The 25635-nt window shown below is 40.2% G+C and overlaps 1 protein-coding gene across 3 annotated transcripts in view; it reads left to right on the top strand.

Moving 5' to 3' along the window:
* The window catches only part of LOC122561199 (nebulin-related anchoring protein), a 101926-nt gene that overhangs the window by 56764 nt on the left and 19527 nt on the right, over positions 1-25635 (top strand). For all 3 annotated transcript variants that reach the window (XM_043712772.1, XM_043712773.1, XM_043712771.1), the window contains 11 exons: positions 58-369; positions 1757-1861; positions 4272-4370; positions 6991-7095; positions 10765-10872; positions 13941-14054; positions 14925-15122; positions 16026-16130; positions 17127-17225; positions 21624-21728; positions 21821-21928. In XM_043712772.1, the coding sequence (XP_043568707.1) occupies positions 58-369; positions 1757-1861; positions 4272-4370; positions 6991-7095; positions 10765-10872; positions 13941-14054; positions 14925-15122; positions 16026-16130; positions 17127-17225; positions 21624-21728; positions 21821-21928 (1458 nt within the window). The remainder of the gene's footprint in view (positions 1-57; positions 370-1756; positions 1862-4271; positions 4371-6990; positions 7096-10764; positions 10873-13940; positions 14055-14924; positions 15123-16025; positions 16131-17126; positions 17226-21623; positions 21729-21820; positions 21929-25635) is intronic.

The raw sequence follows: 25635 nt of genomic DNA, 5'->3' as shown, positions 1-25635 counted from the left end.
ATAGATAACATCGTTGCACAATTAGCCCGTTAACCTCGCTACAAAATTTCTTTACAGGTCAAGTACAAGGAAATGCATGAAAGGATAAAGGGCAAGTTGATAGGGGTGAAGGATGTAATGGGTGACTCTCAGATGGCTCACTCTATTCAAGCTTCCAAGTTGCAGAGTGACCTTGAATACAAAAAGAAATTCGAGGCAATGAAAACAAAGATCCACCTTACAATGGATATGCTGGAATTGGTACATGCGAAACAAGCTCAGAGCCTGGCCACTGACAGGGACTACAAGAAGAGATTTCATCAGTACACTGTCCTACCTGGAGATATGAAAATTGAATGGGCTAAGAAAGCATATGCTCTGCAAAGTAATGTAAGCTGCATTTTAGAGTCCAACAGTTGGCCTGTTTGATTGCAGTAATACATTTTATATAATGTAAATAAGTTTCATTTAAATTCTATCTTGTTTTTGACTTCAGAGAATATTGTTGGGTTACTATGACATATTCAGCATGAAGCTGCCTATATTATATTTGATTTGCATCATATTTGAATAACATATTCTCGACACATTTGAATCACATTGAGCTAGTTGCTAACTAGATATTTATACAGCAGATCTGATAGAAAATAGGAACAGAAACATCCAGAGCTATAGTACTACATATGGTGGATCAGCAAGATGGTACACAGCAAAAGCCCACTCATTTACATTTCTGATATATGCACATCATTCCTGTGAGCAATATTCCCCATGCTCTAATTTCTCCAAAGAACAGCCAACCCTCCTGTTTAAGGGCCAATTATATGTTTGGCTCAGCTTACCATATACACCAAGCTCTAAAGCCTCATAAATGTTGACAGTATTAAGATTACTCAGATAAAACATGGATTCAATTAAGTAAGATTATAGGATTTCAGTTTATTTAGAGTTTTCAGTTTTATTCTGTTTTAAAGTCATCAAAACTGGAAGCTCTAAGCCAAATAAAAGTCTGCGTTTTGCCTTGCAACATACTCTTGTCACCACATTATACAAATTTTGCCAGCGTATTGAAGACAACTAATTCAAAAGTGCAGCTGGTTATGAAGTGCAGATTATTATTTATACAGTGAGTTTTCTTAAAGTTTTTCCCTCAAGTCAAGTCCATGACTCATTAAGTGCAGTCATGCATCATTGAAGGCTGGAAAATAGTTACTTCATAAAGTTAAAGTAAATAGATGGAGCTAAAGTCTGCTGGCTTCTAATGCTGCATATCCTGATAGGTGCCTGCTAATTCAATATTTGGTGCTATCTTGTTTCAGATAAATGCCTGTACCATCATGTCTTGGGAGATTAAGTCTGAAAATGAATCCTGGCCACAAATACTAATAGTGGGAGTGGGGTTGTTGGAGGGGTGAGGTGAAGAGGAGAAGGGGCTGTTCTTGGATATGTGAAGAATGTTATCCTGCTTGGCAATAATTATAGCAAAACAAAAGTTGGCTTGGGTATAAAACAGGGAATCCCATTTTATACTCATGCCAATCATTTTGTTAAAGGTATCCTGACCTGGAGAAATAACAATTAATAACTGTTCCAGTCTGAATTAACAGAAGAACACAAAACTCAAGGCATCTACTGAGTCCCTCTTCAAATTGTGGCGGCGGTGTTTGAACCACCCCCACAACCTCTCCACCCTCCCAGAGTAGTTGCTGCATTTATATTGGGTTTTACAATCCTGTCAGAGAATATTAATAGGCTATTACTTTCCACAATTTATCAGAACCAGTACAAGTCTGACTTGAATTGGATGCGTGGTGTTGGATGGATAACTTGTGGTTCTTTGAATGCTGAACAGGCGAAGAAGGCAGGAGAACTGTTCAGTGAGGTAAGTGTAAAGAATACCTCCTGTGCCCATCAATTAGTAAACAGAATTTGAGATCTGTTTGTTGCTCATCTTGAAGAAAGCTGCATACAAAGACCTTGCCATCACACTGGTGTGGGTTTCACCTTCCCCATTGTTAATTTGCTGGCCTTAGTGATGGAGGATCACTGACAGCCAGCAATAGTGATATTAATAAGCAAGCATCAAGAGTGTGATAGTGGAAAAGCACAGCAGGTCAAGCAGCATCTGAGGAGCAGGAGAATCAACATTTCAGGCATAAGCCCCTCATTAGCACACTCTTGACTCTGATTTCCAGCATCTGCAGTCTTCTCTTTCTGTACTTACATGAATAAACAAGCCAAGCAGTCAGTCACTGGAAGCAATTCTAAGATTTCCCAGATGAATATCTACATTGGTCACATTAAAGAATTCTCACAGGTTGCAACCAGAAGTTAAAAAAGCACTGATTATCATCCACTTTTTAATTGTTTGCAAAAAATCACCTAAATGTGCAGGTAAATGCTGAAATATCATTTCTTTTAAAAAGATCCCTTACTTTAATAATCAATGCTTTTCTTTACAATGAAGAAGTTTGTTTTTCTACAAACAGAATGTAAGATTTTCTGGGCCAGAGAGGGAGAGTTCCTTCAATCAGGCTTCACACCTTCTTAAAAGTCAGTTGTATGCATTCATTTCATTCAACTAAGCAGGACCTTCTTACAAGTTTTTACAATGAGATTGACAGTGTAAAGAGTGGAAGATCACATCAATTCTAGTGACTTCTGAGTTTTCCCTCTGCGATGGTGTGGGCAGTACATCCTATTGAGAAGCAGGAAATCACTGCCAGCAACTTCAGGTTTTCCACCTGTAACTGCGCATATGCAGATGCCAGAGTTGTTTGAACTTTATGTAGTAATGATGATGAATGCTCATAGTTTGTCATTGTTACTATCGAAAAGTCCAAGCTATTATGATTGCGCTTGCCATCCATGCTGCTTTCATAAGATATGTAGATTAATACATCGAATGAATTCTTGCCCAGAGTAGCCAAGGGCCTGTGCCCGAAACGTCGAATCTCCTGTTCCCTGGATGCTGCCTGACCTGCTGTGCTGTTCCAGCAATAAAGTTTCAACAGAGTAGCCATAAGACAAACTTAGTGTGGGAAATGGGGGAAAATGTACTTTATGCATAAATTATCTTTTCCAAATCAGAAACCAGGTGGCCAAAATGAAAATATAATCCATTGCCTAGCACTGACCTCATTAAAACTAAAACTTTTACATTCCTTTTTGCCAGTTTTCCAAGTGAAAAGGAATAATCAAACCTGACTCTGAAATGTTGTGTTTTCAAGCTCCTCTTCAGGATTGTTGAGATGGTGCTGCATAGTTAAAATGGTGTTCTTTGATCAAAATATGACACTGATGTCCCATGCACCTATCGTTATGATTCAGACTATCATTAAAGTCACTTTCAAGGAATGAGATGTTTTCGCAGCATTGTCCATGGCTTTTCCAACCCACTATATGTGTTTGAAGGCACTTTACTGAGCATGACAATTATTTGTCCATTTGAAGGAAACAAAATGTGAAATCAAACCATTGTATGGTAAATAATTTGAGACATTTTAGATATATTAAGTGGTTAGATGAATGCAATTTTATTTTTACACATCAACAATATTTATCCTTGTAAAACCTCAATTTAATGGCCCCCAATTAGTGGCCCGGCCTAGTTTTCCAATGCTGAAGTTGTCACGGATATCTCACTTCAGCAATAATTTGCCACAGGTGGTTATTGAGACAGCATTCCGGGTTTGACTTGAGTTTTGCATCAGTGAAAAAGAAGATCATTGTTGAAAAACAACATATAAGAAAGAAAAACTTGCATTTTATGTCGCATTTTTTACAGTCACTGAACATCTCAAAGTTTGTAGCCAATGAAGCATTTTGCAAGTTGTAAATGTTGACTGTGACAGCCAATTTGCATGTCACACATTCTCACGTTAGTGATGTGATAATGCCTGAATAATCTATCTTAACAATGTCGATTTGAGGGATAACTAATGTTAACTATTGATCAGTACACTTAGGGATAACTCCCTCCTTTGAAATAGTATGGGATTTTCTACGCTGACCTGAATAGACAGATTAGGCTTTGGTTTACCATTGCCATGTGAAAGAAAACCCCTTCAACAATGCAACACTGCCTCAACATTGGGCTGGTGTACCAGCCCTGGAAGAAATCTTGAACTCAGAAGCTTGTTGTGCGTAGGAGAAAGTGAGCCGTGATTGATACTAAAATACAGAAAACTGTTTTCAGAAATCTGTTGACAAGCAATGTCTGCTCAACAATGACTTTTATGTAACCAATGTTTAGAGACATTAATTCTTGATTTTAAATTTGTACTTAACAGAAGAGGTATCGTCAGCATCCATATTCCCTGAAATTTACAAGCATAATAGACTCTCCTCAGATGATACAAGCCAAGATCAGTTATAACCAGGCTGTGGATGTAAGTCTTTCAATGTTATTAACATGTCATATACCTGTAACTGTGTGAATTTTTCTTTTCTCAAACATTCAGCTGTAAAATATGAGTGTCGTATCTAATGCTACTTCTATCATTACAGTAGAAGGAAGGAACCTTCTACAAGAAACTTGTACAGAGCATTAAGACATCAGAACAATAATTTAATATTTAGTATCCATCCCATTATTCAATGACCTAGCTCCTTAAACTCCCTTTTTCCCCCATATCTCTTAATATGTTTGGTTAGCAAAAAATCTACTGGTCTTAAAATGTGACAATTAACCGAGCATAAAGCGCTGTTTGTGGAAGAGAATTCCAAACTTTTATTGAAATAAAATGGCTCCCAACTTTGCTGTGAAACAGATGTAGCTCTTCCCTCCAACTCCCATCCAGCTCCAGCAGTTTCTACTGTGTATATCCCCCTTCATATTTCAAAAACTTCAATCAAATCATCCTTTAACCTTCTATATATGAGAGAATACAACCTTACCAGATCTATCTTCATTACTTTATACTGAGAATCCAGACATTAGTCTGGTAAGTCTGTGCTGCATTCCTTCGATGTGTTTAGTGGAGCTGCTTATAGGGCTCCAGGTTGATCTCCTCAGGGCTTTATAAAGATATGCACATCTTCAAATATGATTCAATCATCTTATGGCATTCTATAGGTAGTGTATAACTTTATCTGTATACTCATGTGAAATCCCTGACCTAGCAGGCTCCCAGCAAATTGAAGACTCCATTGGACAATTCCTGTATTTTTTGAACTCTCCAAAAATGTCCATTTGAATTGGGGAATTCAGAAAATTCCAATGCATTGAATTAAATACTCACTGAAGAAACAGTAGCCCCCAATTTTAAACACCTAATCTAAATCCTGAGTAACTACTCCATGGAATTCCCTACTTGCCATGTAACCCTAACTGTACCTCCCCCAGATCACTTTCACCCCAGGACCCTGACCTGAGCCAGTCCCCACCACCCCATCTATTGCTGAGACTCTGCAATCTCCCAGTACCTCTAGGACCTAACACCTCTGTCTCTCTTCTTGTACCTTGGAAACCTGACACATCCCATCTCTTTCCCTGAGCCCTCTTCCCCAATCACCCTCAAACCTGACATCTCTCTTGCCTCCCCTCAGAAGCAGATACCCACTTCCTCCCCCCTTGCCCCCACCCACCACCACCACCAAGATGACTAGGTCCGACAAACCATCACAACCCCAGGACTCAACACTCTGAGACCTCTATTCTTCCTGTGGGAGTTGACAATCCCTGCTGAGTGATCAAACACACCACCTGCCTTTGGGGCTTTACACCCTCACACCCCACCTCCCTGCTATTGGACCTGACTCCCATTGTACCTGTACCCTAGCCACTTGGCACACTTTGTTTCCAATATCCTAACCACACACCTACCTTATGAACTTAACCTTTTACAGGAGTGGTCTAAGTAGCAATTGATGATGTTGGACATTTAAGTCATAGGATACAGAAACTGTCTGCTGTGAGAAAGGAGGTGTGGTTTGTCTCCCCTGACTATGTTCTGCTCTCCAAATCTGAGTACAGCTGTGCAGTTCTGTGGGAGCCTGATCAGAATCTCCATTCAAAAATGGGCAGCTCTTTTGCTGTGTTTTAAAAAAAAAAGAAGGGACGGAGTGGCAATCAGCCTGTGATTGCCTCTCCTTGGAAAATGGGGCTCATGTAAGTCTGGGGAACACTGTGGCATATTGCCAATTGTGCCAGCCCAAATGTCATGGCCTCTGAGTCTGTTTTTTAGACGGGACAGTGGCCAAGTGAATCCCAGTATTACTGTCCCAGCATAGGTTCCTGTGTTTGCAGCAGGTTAATTTCACATCGAGAAAGATCTGGGAGTTTCTCTTTGTACCATCATTATAATTGTCAATGTATTCTGTAGATTGTGATTGTGAAAGCATTGCAAAATCAAATGTTTTTGGAACAACTTGATGATTCTGTAATAATATTTCCTAAACTGCTTGCTTGTTTTTAGAATTGGCGTCATGGTTTGGTTGTATAAATTATTGAAGCAGTTCTATTGAAATGACATGTCTCATGTTAACTGACCTGATTTAATCGGAGGAACCCTGGTATTAGCTTCTAAATTGCATATGTTCAACTGCAAAGTGTATGACCCATGTTGCATTTCAAAATTCACAATTAATGTTAATTAAAAATCAAATTATGCTTTGACTATAAAATTGGAATTTATTGTGAACAGTGTTATAACACAAACATTGATTATGCTCATATTGAGTTCCTCATTCTGCTATTTTATTGGAGGTATTAAACTGTTAATTTGAAATGGGTTAATATCTTTCCCAAAATAGTGCAGAAATTAAACTAATACAAAATATAATAACATTATTCATAATCAATTTCCACGTCTGTAGCAACCTGCCCCTGAGTTGTTGGCAAACAGGCAAAAGCATAATTTGTTATTTAATTACTAACCTTGTACAATAGCAATAATGTTATCTACATATTTCTCTCACAAGAAATGATACTGCTCCCACCCACCACCGATGTGAGGTGGTGTTGCCCTAGATACATATTAAAATGGAGCTTATTCTTTCATTTGACAGAGATTGTACAGAGAAGATGGAGAAAATATAAAGCATCACTACACACTGACAAAAGACCTCCCAGAGTTTTTGCAAGCTAAAACTAATGCTATGAACATTAGCGAGGTGAGACACGGAATAGAGTCTAGCTGTCTTTATGCACCATTGGCTAGCTCGTTGATCTGGTTGCATTGATGTTGCTGTTTAATGTTAGTCACTTTTGTAACAGCACAGGCCACACACGTTTGATTTAAAAAAAATCATCAATTTTATTCAATCTTAACATGAGATTGTAAAACACATGTTCTTCAACTGGCCAAAGTTTAATAAGGATTTAGGAATCAGCTTCTTGATCTACTTATAACTATGTCACTAGCTTAGTTCATATGTTAGAGTGAATGGTTTAATGCAAATTGTTCTAATGGCAAGAATAGCTTATTATGTTTTATCTATAGGAAAATCAGTGATTTGCAAGAGGCCAGAAATGGAGAAAAGCAGAATTCTTGGAAGGTTGTGGGGAAGAGATTAGAGGGATAGGGAAAGGAAAGGAAATGCAGGTTTTTGAAAACAGAGGTGGGAAATTTAGAATTTGAGGCATTGAGGGATGGCAGCCAATTTAGGTCAGTAACACAGGGTTAACGAGTAAACACAGCAGTGCAAGTCATGTAATGGCAACAGCGCTTTTGATGAGGTCAAGTTTATTGCAGATATTAATGGACAGGCTGTGGCATAGTGATCATTTCTCTGGATTAGTAATCCAGGGCCCCAAACTAATTTCTGTTGACATATAGATTCAAATCTCATCATAACATCTGGTGATACCTTTAGAAAGTCACTCATTTTAAGGGTATTTAGGGAAGAGCCACAGACACCCGTATCCCATGAAAGAAGCTAGAAATAATACTTTGAAGATGTAAGTTCAAATATTAGTTAAAATTTAAAAAAAGGTCTTGGTAGTGTAACAGTAGTACCTCAACCTTTAAGTGGGAGCTGCAGGTTTTAGTCTCATATAGAGTTCCTGAGGCTAAGTTTGAAAGGAGAACTAATTAACTAGTAAATGGATTAGTGGTGCTGGAAGAGCACAGCAGTTCAGGCAGCATCCAAGGAGCTTCTTGAACTGCTGTGCTCTTCCAGCACCACTAATCCAGAATCTGGTTTCCAGCATCTGCAGTCATTGTTTTTACCTAATTAACCAGTAAACCAAGGTAATGCTAGGGAAATAAAATGAATGGTGTTAGGTAGGAGATGAGCTAGGAGAGGGCATAAGCTTCTAAAAACTTAATAAATTCGAAGGTATTTCTTAGTAGTTTTATCAGGATTCATTGTCATAAAATTGTCACAAAATTGGCAATCTGTTTCAGAGAAAGGACTAAAGAGCTGAACTGAGAATTGTCAGAATGCTTATTTATTGATTAGACCAGGATGTTTTTTTGAGATTCAGGCAGAGTAGAGGAAGTTTCACTCAGCATCTTGAATATGTTGGCCAGCTACAGACAATGGTAAATGAAAAGTCTCTCATTCGGCAACACTTACATTTCTTACTTGACAAGCAAAGTTTTGTAAAAAGATTCATATTTTTAAAAATCATATGAAGTCTTGAACGAATTGATTTGCACTGCCGTAGAGCACAGGTGTACTAAAAAAAACTACTTGATTCTGGCTGCAGGACAGTAAAAGACAACATTATAACATTGAATGGCTTTAAAAAAATGAACATAATAATTTTGGCACAAAATTCAAGGTGTGATGAGAATCATGTTTTCTCATGTTTTTACTGATTGGCTCATTAAAAACTGCTTTATTTAATACATTGCCTTTCTGCCGTTCCTCATTGGATAACTGCATTCTCAAAAATTGAAGCTATATTGTTTGAATTTAAAGTAAGCTGTAACTGTGTTTGAGAAAACGATTTTCAGCTCAAACAGTTAATTATTTTCTGTGATAACTGAAATAAAGAAAATGAGTAAGAAACTACGTGTTGCAAGTTGGCCAGGTTTTGATTTACCCTAATAAAGAGCTCGCATAGACGCAGTGGGCAATATTTCATATAGGGGACCTTGCTGGCTAAGGAGCTAGTGAAAGTCCTGCCTTCTCTTTCTTTTTGAGGACCCCACTGCATTAATTGCCAGACACTTACCTGGGCGGTAAAAGGCCTACTCCCTGATCAGGCGTGAGGGGAGGCAGACATCCCATTATCTGCGAGCTGCTAGTCGGATGCTAGCATTTCTGTGTGGAGTTTGCACGTTGCCCCATGTCTGTGTGGATTTCATCTGGGTGCTCTGGTTTCCTCCCACAGTCCCAAGAAGTGCAGGTTAGGGTAGATTGGCCATGCCAAAATATCCATAAGGTCCAGGGATGTGCTGGCTAGGTGGATTAGCCATGGGAAATGCAGGATTACAGGGATAGGATAAGCGGATAGGTCTAGGTGGGATGCTCTTAGGAAGGTCAGTGTGAACTTGATGGGCCAAATGGACTGCTTCTGCATTGTAGGGATTCTAATCTATTCTATTCCACTTCCCACCAGAACCACTGCAGGCGGTGGGGTGAGGGGAGTGGGGGGGTCAGGGAGTGGGTGGGAGTGCGGAATGTGGGTGGGGAGGTTTGCAGCTGCTGCTTGTCAGACACGCAGCCAAGGCCTACAATCACCGAAACAACCCAGGACATGGGGAAGTGAGGGCAGGAGAGGGACCGTGGTGTGAAAGTTGCAGGGAAGGAGACAGTTGGGGTGAGGTCCAGGGTGTCAGGCTCTTGGTTGCCTATCCATGTTCCCTGGATCAGATGCTGAGTGCCTTGGAATGGGGGAACCCATCCCTTCCAGTCTCCGATGTCCTCAAGCAGCCCAGATAGGGCTCTCCTTTTGAATTTCTTAGATGGTGAGACTCCCTCCAACCAACACGGAATAACAATGTGGCTCAGTGAGACCCTTCAGTGCACTGTTGATGGCAGTGGACCTATAATACTCCCCAGAGGTTTTCCCACCATGAACTTAGTCAGGACAATGGGAAGAGATGTCAGCAGTGTCTGCACTCTTACACCTTCCTGCATGATTAGATTCTTTTTCTCCACCAAACACAGCCTGGGGGAAGGCATTAACTTCCTTCTGGTGGGTGGACTTTCCCTATAAGAGCAGGAAACAGGTTGAATCTGTTTCTGGGACAGAAACCTGGCCAATTCAGGAGAAACAGTCTTTCTTTAGAATTTGAAAAGGGCACCCCCTTATATTGCACTGAGACAAGCCTTGCTCCTACGAAGAGCACTGGGTAAGCTCTTGATGGAAGGCCAATGAAAGCTCGACCTGTGTGAGAAGCAGCAGCCTTGAATGAACACTTAGTGTAACAGTCCAACTCTCACCATGTTTCAAATTAAGTTAAGGAACAGATAGGATAGCTATGGCACAACTGTAGGGTGGGGGGGTGTTGGTGTGTGGTTATACAGGATGGCCTGGAGCTGACCACACTGAGGGAGTTTGGGAGGGCCTTGAGGCATCCGAGAATGGGCCCCAGCTTGAGTTGCCCCTGCATGACCACTACCGGGTCCTGGGCATTGCAGGAAACAAGACCTGATTGGAAACTTCCAGTCAGCTTCTTGCAATGCACTTAATTGACAAATGGTTTCCAATAAAATGGGGGGGCAGGTATTCCAGCCAGTCATGAACCTGCCTTGTACTGTACCATAAAAAACTCCATGTGCTGAATGGCTACTTCTGTGTTGTGGGTCTGTGTGACTTTAATATTGAAAAATAAGCAGTGGAATTGCATCAAACACTTATTCCCAAAATTGTTTGTTGTTTCAAAGGTCCGCTACAGGGAGTCGTGGGCAAAATTACGGGATGGTGGATATAAACTGCTTTTGGATGCGATTCCGGTCCAAGCTGCTAAAGCTTCCAGAGAAATTATTAGTGATGTAAGTATCAGATCAAATAATTGCTCTGGATATGACTAAAGTTCATATCTGGCTGAGGTGTAAATCGGGTGGAATTAAACTGTTTCTGTACTATTTTGAGTCATTGCTAATCAAAGGCTGTTGATTGTTCAATTCTTATAGTTCAATCTTGGGCGTAGATACTTGGATAAATTCCAGTTTTTTTCAAACTTCCATTTTGAACTCATTAAAAAGCTTTTTCCTGCTTGTTTGTCAGAATTGATTATGTCAAGGTAACGGCCTGTTTTGGAACATTTTACTGACCTCCTAATATTGCATTTCTGTCATTACATGAATAATCTTCATTTATTTTGATATGAATGATTAAAACGCTAGAATGCGAAACAGAATTGTGTGACAAATTGCAGATATTGTAGGTTTAAAAACATACTACTTACCAGTCACCAAGAAACAATGCTTTTGATATTTTAATGAAGTCCACTTCTGGTTAAAATAAGTCCGTTCCCTGGGTTGGACACTTTTGGTATATGTTTCTTTCCTGCATTAAATTCCTTACAGTCTTCATAGTTCAGTTAACATTTGAAACAAGTCATTGAGGCCTTTGGCAGCACTTTGTAACCTCATTGGAATTTATTTTAAAATTCTGACATGGTTGACAGTGTCTCCATGGGGACTTTAAACTCCTTTAAGATTTTTGGAAGTCACAAAACTTTCCAACTTAACAGAGCTGATTTCATTTTTAAATATTTCAGTATCCATCTCTCAGAACTGCTATAATATTAACTCTATCTTTGACCGTATCATTACAAAGTGCCACAGAACTGAGCACTGGAATGGTTGCTGTTAATTAAAGTTATTCTCTGGTCAAATCAGGGTAAAAATAATTCAGAATACTTACCTGATCTGTATATTGATCAGATCCTCTACAGTATGGAAACAGGTCCTTCGGCCCAACCAGTCCACACTGACCCTCCCAAAAGTAACCCACCCAGATCTTTTTTTTTCCTCTGACTAATGCACCTAACGCTATGGGCAATTTAGGATGGCCAATTCACCTGGCCTGAACATCTTTGGACTGTGGGAGAAAACCAGAGCACCCAAAGGAAACCCATGCAGACATGGGGAAGATGTGCAAACTCCACACAGACACCCTGAGGCTGGAATTGAACCTGGGACCCTGGTGCTGTGAGGCAGCACTGCTAACCACTGAGCCACTATATGTTACCTTCAAATATATTAGTAAGCAATTGCAACCTGGAGTATTTGCCTTTAGATTTGTATTCTTTTAAAATGTGTATTTATAGCACTATTTATTTTTCTACTCTTGGAATGTGGGTATTGTGGTTAAGGCCAACATTAATTGTCCATTCCTAGATGTCATTCAGAAGGTGACTGGCAATCCTTGTGAGCCACTATAATCTATGTTTTGAAATTCTCCTAAACTGCTGTAAGGTAGAGAATTGCAAGATATTAATCACTGAAGAAATTGTGGTGATATGTTTCGGTTGGGATGGGTGTGACATGTTGAGAAACATGGAGGTGACAGTGTTCTCAAGCAGTTATATCATTGTTGTCTGAGCTTGGGATGAGCTGCCAAAGAAGACTTCGAGATTTGGTGCACTGCTGTATAGGTGAACATATAGAAAGTAAATTTGTTAACTGTATATACAGCATGACATCACATTTTGGTCATCTTTAGGGATTTAAATTTGTCATTTGTACATTTAACTTTGGTTAATTTGAGATTAGGTTTCTCAAATACTTTATTTAGCTATCAAGCTGTGAGTGTTTAGCAGAGAATGTTTAGAGGGTCATGGACACATGTTTGGAGGCAGGAGGTGGCAACACAACTTTGGGGAAAAATATTGGTTTGTGCTCAGGTCCTTGCCTTCAACCACTTTTGTCAGAGATGGTCAGCATCTCATGTCACTTGCCAGACTGTAGAGGAAAGCTAATTAAGGTAGTCAGATTGATTTTCAGCACTTTATTTTCCAGTTTACAATTTTGCCATCCCTCCCTCTCTTCCCCCATCTTGTACCAACAACTTGGGCAACTCGAAGGAGACAACTTCACAGTGGGAGGTCAGAGCAGTTTAAGATATTCCTTAATGACAAGGCTGATGCATTCCCATAGCAGGAGCTTGAGGGTCTCCTGGAAACTGAAACCTCCAATCTTGATGGGACTGATGAAGTCACAAGCCATTCTCTGATAACAGTGGTACTTCAATAAAGTGGCACGGTGGCTCAGTGGTAGCACTGCTGTCTCACAACAGCAGGGACCTGGGTTTGATTCCAACCTTGGTTGACTGTCTGTATGGAGTTTGCACATGTAGGTTAGGTGAATTGGCCGCGCTAAATTGCCCACAGTGTTCAGGGATGTCTAGTTAGGTGCATTAGTCAGGGGTAAATGTAGAGTATTATGGCAGGGGAATGGGTCTGGGTGGGTTACTCTTTGGAGGTTCGGTGTGGACCTGTTGGACTGAAGGGCCTGTTTCACACTGTAGGGATTCTATGATTCAATTGTCCTCGTTACTCTTGTTGCTTGTCCCTCAGCAGCACTTTTGCTGGTAACACTTGAAAGGTGGCTGACCCCATAGCAACGGTCCGTATCCACCTTCCAGAACCCACAACTGTCTCTCATTGGAAGACATACGGAAGGCGGCTTCGCAGTTAGTCAGCTCACATTAGAGCACACTTGGAAATATTGCCATGACTGCAAATGAGGGCAGGATCCAAAAATAGTTCTGAAACCTGAATACTTTCCAAGTCAGGGCAATTCACCCTGAAATTTTCAGCCTTCTTTTAAAACAACTGTTCTGCTGTATGGTATTAATTTTGAAACCTTTCATGTGCTAGTTGAAATCCCTCTTACAAATATTTTTCCACAATGTTAGCTCATTTTGAAAAAAAAATCCCACTAATGACCCTGCTAAAATAATGGCAGCAAAAGTTTCATGTAAACATGTTAGATACAATCATCTCCTGTCAGCATCGAAGCTTGTCCTTTCAGTGAAATGAAGTAGTTTACTATGCAAAATAATTGTAATACTTCCTTGATCTTTGCCTCCTAACATGTGGTTTCTATCACAGTACAAATACAAAGAAGCATTCGAGAAGGCCAAAGGTCAGATGGTTGGAATACAAAAGCTGGAAGATGATCTGAACATTTCTCATTCCGTTCATGCAGCCAGGCTCAATAGTGATGTATGTAGGAAAAGAAGTTTGACTTGTTTTGAATTCATATATTTTCAATCAAATGTGTAGTGTTGTCTGCCTGCCTATGATATAGTCAATGCTGGAAGCTGTGTGGGGAGACTATGCAACGTCATGTCATCGACATTGTGCAAAATAAGACAAGAGTACAAGTTGTGGCAGGATCACATTTCATAGTTCAGATTATAGTTATGCTTTTTTAATCAAAAGTTGTCTGACATTGAAAGAAATCATGGAGGTAACCAGATGCCTTCAATCTTATACCATGCAGCACTTTAATCATCATCACTTTAATTTTCTGAAACCAGCTGCATACTAAGGACAATATATTTTAAATCTTTCTACTCAACACAAGCTCATTGGCAATAATGCCATGTAAGACGTTTGTGTTTAGATCATTGAGTATTTCCAACCTGGCTTTTTTTTCTATCCCAGATCTAAGGAAGTTATAATTTCAAAGTTCATCATTAGCCTCTTCAATGTCTGGTCATCAATCAGATGGAGGAAGTTAAGAATAAGGTGGAAGTTTTGAGTACTGCCACTCCTGTCTTGTATTTGTGTGAAAACTTTACTGATTGTCCGTATTGCAGGCTCAGCTCCGATCTCTCTCTTCGGGGAAAGCCCAGCATTCCTGGGATAATTATAGAGGTGAAAACCTTACATCATGGGTCTCCTCCCCCCTTTCCCTTTATATTGTGCCTGGGAATTGAATGTCTCATACCCTCGATGAAAGTGAATATCATGACTGTAGAATTATTAATATACTGAGAAGAAGAAAAAGCTTTGCATTGCTATTTTGGTGAACAAATAATCATGGAAAACGTTTTGAGATGTCATTATTACTTGTTGCTTTTAAACTAGTTGAAGTACAGAAAAGATTTTGAGGAGACAAAGACTAACTTCCATCTACCTATGGATATGGTGAATCTTGTCCATGCTAAGAAAGCCCAGGCTTTAGCCAGTGACCAGAACTACAGACATGCCATCCATCATTATACAACACTACCCAATGACTTGAGGGTCCAGTGGGCAAAGCATGCCTATGATCTACAGAGCGAGGTAACTTTCCAGTTACACTTTTCTTTCTTTCTCTTATTGACATTTCTCCCATTTTTACACTTATCTCCTGTAGCACTGAATTGAGCTTTGGTATAGGTTCATGAGTGTTAACTGTCCTCTGGTGTCTCATCCAGGTTACTTCTTTCTCATGTAAACCTTTTATCAAGTGAAAGTTGAGGCCAGTTCTTTTGCTAACTTTACCAGCATGGATTAATAGTCTCTCTGGTGACCAGTGGTTGGTGACTGAGAACTGTAAAGTTTGCTGGTTTTGTCCCTCCATACTCCAGGGATGCTGAAGCCAACCCCATAGATCTCCAGACACTGACCCAGTTGGGATCAACAGATAAAGCCATGGTGGGAATTTTAACCACAGGCCTTTTGGATGCTGAAAGTGAAGAGCTTTATCTTTTATCTTGTCAAGTTTTCAATTCTGTTCACTTTACCAACACCTTTTTATTAATCCCTTAGCAAATAACTAGAATAATTTCTGAATATTGGTCACAGAAATTTGTGACACTTCTTAGAAAAGCACAAAACAAATAGAAGAACTGGAAGTAGGCAAATTCATGAATTCCTTAAGATCATTTCCACCTGTGAATATAAAGCAATTTAGTTTTCGATTATTCCAGAGGGCAGAGGTTTGCTCGAACTTATAGATGCAAAGCCTATGACATTCTGATTGTAGAAGATACGGTCAGTGGACCGCAGAATCAACACCATTCATTCACTGCTCTCAGGATGGTAGCTACAAAATAAAGGCATGATTAAACATTCTTTTTCAAAATGTAAAACTGCTGAGAAGCTACAGAATCTTGCTTTACTAGTCATCCTATAGTTTATTGAATGTATTATTTGGTACACTGTGATAATGATTTTTATTAATAATCTGCCTTATTTTAACAGAACCTTTACAGATCTGACCTAAATTTCATGAGAGGAGTGGCTTGGATTTCAACAGGGGCTTTGGGGATTGAGGGAGTGAAGAAAGCAACTGCACTCATCAGTGAGGTGGGCCATGTTTTTTATGGGACCAGTTTTGTCTGCAGTACGTGACATCTACTCTCGCTGCTATATTTTACTGTGTCACCACATTGAGTAATTCATCCTTACATGGAGTTCAAACAAACGTGATGGGAAGAATAGAGTATCGCGTTATGATTTTTCAAATGTGTTCTTCTAAGGGCAGTTGGTTGAAACAAGATTGCCATTTTTAAGAAAACTCATTCAAGCATTTCCAAAAGGATTTGGTTAATAAGTATCTCATGAAATACTATCATCAAAGATTTCTTGGTCGTATCTGGCACAGGAATCACATGTGTTATGTGCACCACTGTCCTCCTAGATTGACTCCTCTAGATTTATTCAGGTCTGTAAATGAGTTTTTTAAATATATGTGGGTTCGCAGTCACCAATAACATTTCAGGCTGCTCTCTGTCTTCCTAATGCACAAGAAAGCATTGGCTTTTAATCGAGCTTTTGCTAGTGGTTAGGGAGGGTGACAAGTGTCAACTCCCATATAGATCCATCTGTTAAGTCTTGTACAAAGGATATAATGCAAACATTAAAAATATCTAATCCTTAAAGCCCTTCTGGAAGCTGGTATATCATTCTCATAGGGCATGGTAGCCCCTACTCTTATGCTAAATTTCTGAATGACAGTGAATCTCTTATCCATGATAATCCATAGCCTCAGCCATTGTCTCACCCTGGTTCCATTCCTTAGCATCATTGACATTTTATATATTAAACCTTCCAACTCCCAGCAGAAGTTTCAAGCATAACCCAGGAACCGCATATCTGGGTTCCGACTGGGTTTTGCATCCTACTATTTAATCTATCTATATTGTCAATGTTTAATTAATAATTGTGATTCTGAACAGATGGTCTCATAATAACAGTGAGCTTTTGGACTGCAATGCTGGGTTGATACAATGGCAGAGAGTAGAATTAGGGAGTGGTTGAAATGCAATAAATGATTGCTTTCTATTCTATCCTTTTTTTCAGAAGAAGTATCGACAGCATCCATATTCATTAAGGTTTACACAGGTGACAGATTCGCCTGATCTGACTCGTGCAAAATTAAGTAACATCATTGCCAATGAGGTATGTTAATTGCTGGAACCTGATGGAATCTTACTGAGGAAATATCAGACCTAGAGAATCACAGTGACACTCCTGTGACATTTCCTCTCAAAACATAACTGCTTTCCAAACCAGAAGTGAATGGCAACAGCTGCTCAAACCTGGTTACTCTGGTTTAAAGATAATCTGCATCGTTGCCATTATTGCAGGATGAGTCAAACTTTCTTTATCCGGGCACAAACTAATCTTGCAGAAAGACAGAGAAAGATCAAGCCACCATCAGGAAGCTATAAAGAGACACAGAGACAGAGTTCAGGGAGATACACATCTCAAGGAAACAATCTTTTAAGAAAAGCATATATCTTCAAGGAGTACAGAGAGACATCAACATAATTAATGACAATTATTTCCAGAATCACAAGCTTAGCAGTGCATCAATGTTAAGATTGGCCCCGTGACATGGGGAAACTGGAGCAGGGGTCTGAGGTTTGGTAGAGCTACAAATGAACCCATTGTCAAACAGAATTTTAAATAAAGTGGTCTTTAATATGTGACACATTGGGTCTTGGGAGTCTGAGAACACTGCAGGGAGAGTTCTTTGAACAAGGGGTTTGGTTCTGGGATCCAGATGTATGAGGGGGCATTGACAGTATGGTCTAGGTGTTTGAGAACACTCAGGGAGGCCTTGGATCTAGGTATGGAGTGTAGTGTTAGGGTTGGTGCTATGATCTGGCTGCATTGAAGAGAAGCTTTTGGACCAATTGGGAGGATCAGCATCTGGCAATCTTGAGAATTATTAACCTCCGATATTATTGGAGGGGAAGTCTAAAAGAGCCAATGAAAAGAGGCCCAGAGAATAGAATAGAAAATTTGCCACAGGAGGTAAAGTGGGTGAACAGGAAGTATAATAATAGTAGTGGACTTTAATAATAGTAATACAATTTAATTGATAAAGTGCTGGACAAAATTAGCAGGGCTTGCAGCATCTGTGGAGAGAAGCAGTTTATGTTGCATGTCATATTTGACTCTGATTCTAAGAGGAGTAACATTACACTCAAGACAATAACTTTGTTTCTCTCTTCACGGATGCTGAGTGACTTCCTAAGTTTCTCCAACACTTTCTGTTTTTATTTCTGATCTCCAGTATTTGCACTTTTCTGCTTTTATTTGTCCATTTAATCTACAGTGGTTTCTTTATTACAAGCCCTTTGTTCATCTGATAATTGTTAATTATGTTGATGTCTATCTGTACCCTTTGAAGATATATGCTTTTCTCTAAAAGCTTGCTTCCTTGAGATGTGCATCTCCCTGATCTCTGTTTCTGTGTCTCTTCACTTCTTGAAGATGGCTTGATCTTTCTCTGTTTTTCTGCAAGCTTAGTTTGTGGCCTGATATCTGTATCCTCAGGGATTTCTGTCCATTTGTTAATGATGTTTTTCCGTTTGTGCCCAAACTTCTGCACATGACTCCTGCTTTCAGTCCTCTCAGAGAATTTTGTCTGCGTCTTAAAGCCACTTAGCTTGTACCCTGCTGTTTCTTTGACTGCTGATCAGTTTATGTTTCACAGTAATCCCTGTCTGTTCTTTTTCCTGTGTGCCATGCTGTCCTGTTTCTGCTTCTATGTGTGTCTCAATGAATGGGAAGGAATACCAACCAACACCAGCTTCTGGTTAGGGTAGTTTGTTACCATCATCCTCTTTCCTTGACTGGGTCAAAAAGCCTTGTTTACAGTGGTAAGGGAAAACTACTAACCTCTTTAATGAGAAAAGACTTTTATCTTAAGCATGTTGTTTATTGCATAATAAAAATTAGGTACAAGTTGCATCATTAAGATAATCACCTAAGAGGAGACCTAGGATATAGGTCTTCACTCTACAGGATCCTAAACTAATCTGCCTTTTAGCATCCAAGTGATCTGGCATCATCAGAATGGGTGGAGCTTAATGCCATTTCCAAAATTAATCTCAAATCTACATTTCTGCCTATTCCTGATAACCTTTCAAATCATTCCTTAACCAGCATTTATCTGCCCTAATGCCTTAAAAATATTGAAGGATTCTACTCAAGAAGGGACTTCCACTCACTCACAACCCTCTGAAAAGGTTTACGTTTTAAATGGGTAACTTATGATTTTTAAGCTCTTTCCCCCCAGTTCAAAATTCTCCGATATGAGGAAACATCCTCTCCACATCCACCCTGCCCAAACCCCTCAAAATGTTATATGTTTCAATCAAGTTGCCTTTTACATTTCTAAACTCCAGTGAATTCTGTTCGAGCCTGTTTAACCTTTCTTCAAAAGACAACTCCCTATTTCAGATATTAGTCTAGAACCGCTTCTGAACTTCCTCCAATGAGCTTAGATCATTTCTTAAATATGGTGACCAGTACTGTGCATAGTACTCTATATGTGTCTCAGTACTATGCACCGTACTCTGTGTGTCTCACAGGTAACACGATAGGTCCTGATGTGGTCTCATAAGTGAAGCATAACCTCCCTATTTTTGTATTCAAATCTGCTTGTGATAAATAACTTTCTATTAGCCTTCCTAATAACATGATGTAACTGAATACTAGCCTTTTGTGATTCATGCACAAGGCCACCTGCATTTCAGAGCTTCATAATTGCTCACTGTTAAAATTACAGACTTTTATTGTTTAGTTTTGCTACCAAAATGGAGAATTTCATATTTTGCCACACTTATGCTCCATTTGCCACACCTTCACATGCTCACCTGGCCTATCTTTTGGTTTTGTGTCTTCTTCACAACTTCGATTTTCTCTATCTTTGTATTGTCAGAATATTTTGCAACTATATGTCGTTCCCTTCATTGAAGTCATTTATATAAATTGTAAACAGATGAAGTCCCAGCCCAATCCCTAAACACTGATTAGATTTTTCCAACATAAAAATGACACATTTAAACCTACCTCTGCTTCCTGTTAGTCAGCCAATCATCTTTCTATGCTTATATACTACTTCTACATGATAAACTTTTATTTTGCCCAATAACCTTTGATGTGGCACCTTATCTAGTGTCTTTTGGAAATCTAAGTATTTATCCTAGGACCCTGCTTTAACTTATGCAATAAACCAAGAGAACTGCAGATGCTGGATATTAGAAACAAAAACAGAAAATGTTGGAAATCTCAGTAGGTCTGGCAGCATCTGTGGAGAGAAAGCAGAGTTAACGTTTTGGGTCCAATGATTCCTCTTCAGAACTTGTTGAACTTATTCAATTACAGCTTCTAAGATTGCCTGATGACAGAAGTTAAGATTAGTGTCTGTAGTTTCCTGTTCTTTGTTTCACTGCCTTTTTGATATGAAGAAGCATTTGCTGTCTTCCCATCTAATGGGACTGTCCCCAAATCAAGGGATTTTTGGCAAATTAAAGCCAATGTGTCAATTATCTCTCAAGTCATTTGTTTTAGGACCCAAGGATGAAATCAGTCAGAATCTGAAAAGTTATCAGCTCTCAGCTTCAACAATTTATGGAGGATGGATGTGGAACATTGAGCTGAGATTGAATTAAGTATTTGGGGGGAAAAGATATTCACGTCTGAAGGCCTGCAAACCAGGGCAATGATAAACCTGAGAATCCACCTGTGAAGGAATAGAACATGTGCCCATTTAATGCCTGGGGGGTGCAGGTTGATGGATGTTCATATTTTGGCAAGCCCGTGGAATTGAAGGTCAGACTCAAAATTAGGAGCAATGACTGACTGCAAGTGAATTGAATTGAATTGAATTTATTTATTGTCACGTGTACCGAGAGTTATTGAAAGGGAAAATGACTGCAGTTTTTGAGAGTAACTGTAGTCAGAAAATCCATTCAACAAAATGATATAAAAAGGAAAGTATCACAATGGGTAAAATGTAAAAGAAAAATGCTTAAAGAAAGCCTTCACCTTGTTGTTAGCATGAGCCTGGCAGGAAGATTTCAGCTTTCACCCATATGTCAATCTGAAAAGGGAGGCTTTCATATTATTGTCACTTCACAGAACCATAAGATGTAACAAATAGTTTATGGAATTTGGCGATCTAACTACTAATTGTATCATATAACAATCATGAATTTATTAATGAAGTCAATTATATTTCTCAGCAGTTGTCTGGGTAGTCAACCTCCAAAGTGCTTGATGTACAAAATAAGGGCAAAGTTTTAACAGTATTTTTCTAAAATTGTTACCTTGATTGACTAGTTACTAATCACAAACGGCTGTCTTTCCCTCTGATTGTCTTGAATTGCTGGATCCTAATAACTATCCCTCCTCTCCCTAGAGTGGAATTGGCTATATTTATTCTCAGGCATCATTTGCTAAACGCCTGTTATTGAAATCTAAAATTTCATGTTACTGAATGTTACAGCTTACAGGATGAACGTGTTGTACAGGTAAATATCTTCACTATTTGTTTTTCAGCGCCTATATAAAGCTGCAGGAGAAATTGCCCAACATCATTATACTCCAATTGTGGGGTCACCTGAACATATTCGGGCAAGAATTAATTCAGCTAATTTCAGTGAGGTAATGTTAGTCTCTTCAGAATTGGATAGATTCTCTTTAAACTCTAATTTTCTTTACATGTTTAATTTTTATTCTGCACTTTTCTCTTGCAGGTGAAGTACAAACAGTCATGGCTCAACCAACAAGCTCTTGGATACAAGCTGACACTCGAAGCCATTCCGTTCCAGAGTGCAAAAGCTTCCAGGCAAATAGCCAGTGATGTAAGAGGCAATCTCATTTGATTCTCATGTATAAAGTATTCAAGTATTTGTGGCCAGTTACTTTCAAGAAACAGCTGGGGGAGACTTTGAGTTTGGGTACTGTCTGGGTATGATGCCAACAGTGTGACACATGATACCCTTTCAATGTGGTGATTGATCCAAGTCACTTTCAGGGACAGGTCTAAAATTCTTTTCTGATGAGCTGCCAAACAGGGTCATTACCACAGCTTGCTGGTGTTTATTGGAACAAAAATCAACGGGTTACTACAGGGAGACAGATCAGCAGGTAAGAGCTGTCTGGGAGTGCAGGGAAGTCTGCACCTTCTTGCCCACCCAACTTCTTCTGGATACTTACAATTTGGATTCCACAACTAAATTATCACTGTATTTTAGTCAGCCACTTATTTGTTTTGGTCACGACAATCTCACAAAGGCTTGGCTAAGAATTGATGCCACAGGGAAATACTTGCACAAGGTCCATACCAGATTTTCAATAAGTGGCCATTTCTTTTCTCAGGCAAGAGATGGGTTACCTGTAGTTGGTACCATTCCCCCAGTTGTAACCCCATTAAGCTGAGGTAAAATATTTAAATAGGCTAACCATAACCTCTTTTTAAAAAAAAAAGAAAATGATGCGAGATAAAAGTTTAGCTTTCTTCACAATTGTCAACTTTGAATGATGATGGACAATTTATCAAGTCTAACAATCAATTTACGTCATTGTGTAATGTTCCTGTAATGATTTGAATATTGGTTTGATTTTCTATATGGAGTACTGGTGTGAAATATTAACAGTTTTTTTCCCGAAAATCATTTGGTCTGGTATTTGTGATCGTTGGCAAAGGAATGGTGGCCTCGGATATTTCTGAGATTTGTACTGAAACTTTACATTGTTAGAAATCTATTATGGATATTACAGTGGCCTTTTCAATATGTTGGATCTGTGTGGCAGACCAAGTAATATCTATCTCCATAACTGAAGAATTATTAATAAGATGTGCAGACTTTGAACCCGGAATTTTAAAATTGAATATTTAATTTAATGCCAAATCATGTGCAGAAGGGGAACTGGACAGAAGAAAGATAGGTTAAGGATGAAAAGGAAAATGCAACAGGCAGAAAGAAAGCATTTTAAATGGTTAATGTTTTTTACTTTCTGAAATCTCCAGGTAAGATTTGGAGGAATGGGAATTTTTGTACCAGACAGTTGTTTGGCAGTAATTAACAATCGGAATCTTGTCTGCACTTGACTGGACAAGCTCTAACATCTTCTGGAGGGTTTAGTGAGTTTTTGTCACATAAGCACAGAAGTGTCAGGCCCCTCCTATTTTAGTCTCCGGTTGCTTGCAGCAAGATCCTGTTTTGCGAGGTTCTTGGAGGAACAGGGCAGCAACTTCCTAATTTCTGCATTTGCCGTGTGAGTGCAGGTGCCAGTGTATGTTCAAATTACTCATTCATCACTGTGATCAATGATAGCCTCATCAATATTCATACTGCAAATTTGCTCGATGCGCCAAACGTGCCACATGTTAAAAGAAATCTGCATATTATGGCTGAGTCAGCCTAAACTAACTAGACAGTAAAATGTCATCTGAAAAATAATTTTCGACATGATACTTCACTCTTTTGAAGCAAACTCAATAACATACTCAGTGTTGTCATCGAGGTCACCTAGTCATGCTAGGTTTTTGCTGATTAAGTTCACTGCTTGCTCCAGTGGACCTTCCATTTGGACACTGGGCACCAACACATCAGAGCATGCTCCATGGGTACCAACCACATTCAGCCCATGTCCAGGAACATTGGTATCTGACATGTACTAGCTTTTAAGAATTCCCATGGCAGTTCTGTGATCCATTTGCTTCCTAGCATTTAGTTAATTATGTACCCAAATTACTACTGCCTCTTTGGTGCCATTTGCTTTTTCTTCCAAAAATATCTGTTAGGTGGCATTTTATTAACTGATTTTGAAAGTCCAAATGTACAACAGCTGCTTCACAACCTTATCACATCAATGCTCTGAAAGAGTTTGGTAAAATTAATGGAACACATTCGCTTTTGGTTGTTGTTCCTAAATAATCCATGCTTCTCCAAGTGCGACTGAATTTTACCTTTGCAATGGTCTGTGTGGAGTTTGCATGTTCTCCCCATGTCTGCGTGGGTTTCCTCTAAGTGCTCTGGTTTATTCCCACAATCCATGATGTGCAGGTTAGATGAATTGGCCAAGCTAAATTGCCCATAGTGTTCAGGAATGTGTAGGCTAGATACATTAATCAGGGGTAAAAGTAGAGTAACAGGGTGGGGGAATGGGTTTGGAGGGTCTGTGTGGAATTGTTGGGCCGAAGGGATCTATGCTTCTGTGATTTCCAGGACACTCCTGACTTCAATATTGTATCTCGGGCTGCAGTGGTAATTCTCGTTGTAATGCTGCAGCAAGGACACTGTGTGCTCAGCGACACACACCCAGCTCATGGTCTGGACCAGACTGCATCTCCAGGGCTCCCAGTCAAAGCACTCACTCACTCTGAGCATACCAAGATGATGACCAAATCCCTCCCTTGCATTTCTCTTGTGTGCTCTACCCCCTCAGACACCAGGCTCTCAGTATTTCAGCGCAGACAGAAAGCCAGGAAGCTTGTTGTGGTTGTCAGAAGTCCTCAATCAAGTCAAGGGAGAGAGCCTTAGGTCAGGCTCCACAGCGGAGTAAGTCAAGGGCAACCTCCAATAGGGGGACTTGGAGATGGTCAGTCAGCTGGTCAGGGTGGTCGGGGTCAGTCAGCCCTTCGGGGTGGTCATGGTCAGCTCCTTCGGGTGGTGAGGGTCAGTCTGCCCCTCGGAGTGGTCAGGGACAGCTCCTCAGGGTGGTGAGGGTCAGTCTGCCCCTCAGGGTCAGTCAGCCCCTCGGGGTGGCCCGGGTCAGGGGTCAGTCAGCCCCTCGGGGTGGCCCGGGTCAGTCTGCCCCACAAGGTCAGTCAGGGTCAGTCAACCCCTCAGAGTGGTCAGGGTCAGTCAGCCCCTCAGGGTGGTCCAGGTCAGTCTGCCTTGCAAGGCCAGTCAGGGTCAATCAACCCCTCAGAGTGGTCAGGGTCAATCAGCCCCTCGGGGTGGTCCAAGTCAGGGGTCAGTCAGCCCCTCGGGGTGGTCAGGATCATTCAGCCCATCTAGGTGGTCCGGGTCAGGGGTCAGTCAGCCCCTCGGGGTGGTCCGGGTCAGAGGTCAGTCAGCCCCTCGGGGTGGTCAGAATCACCATCCTCTCCACACAAGGGGTAGGGAGCAGAAAAAATGACAGTCCTTGCCTGTTTTGAATTTGTTTGCCCTTTATAGGCTGATTTCCTCCTGGAATAAGAGAGAAGTAGCTATTTAGGGGTATGAAAGTGGGTGGCACAGCTGTTACTCATGGAAGGTGGGGAGCTATCCCGAGTGTGCGAGCAGACAGCACCGAGGCCATGCAAGGTTGGTGGTGTCAGAGGTTTGGGTTAGTGGCAGTGAGGGAAGGATCCCCACATAATAATGAGAGAGTTAGAACATGAACACTGGGGGGTGGTAGTTGCAATAGCAGAAGGAGAGAAGATGGTGGCACTCGCACTGGCAAAGTGGAGAACATCACTGACTTACTTTCTATGTTGCTGTGCATTCTTCCAGACATCTGAGATTGCTCTGACCCGGGTGGCAACCTTGGGTCAGCTGGTCTGGTGTCACGGCCTCCT

Source organism: Chiloscyllium plagiosum, chromosome 22, assembly GCF_004010195.1.
Source record: "Chiloscyllium plagiosum isolate BGI_BamShark_2017 chromosome 22, ASM401019v2, whole genome shotgun sequence".
NCBI classification, from domain to species: Eukaryota; Metazoa; Chordata; class Chondrichthyes; order Orectolobiformes; family Hemiscylliidae; genus Chiloscyllium; species Chiloscyllium plagiosum.
The sequence above is the reverse complement of the archived record's forward strand: the minus strand, read 5'-3'. Positions and strand labels throughout refer to the sequence as shown.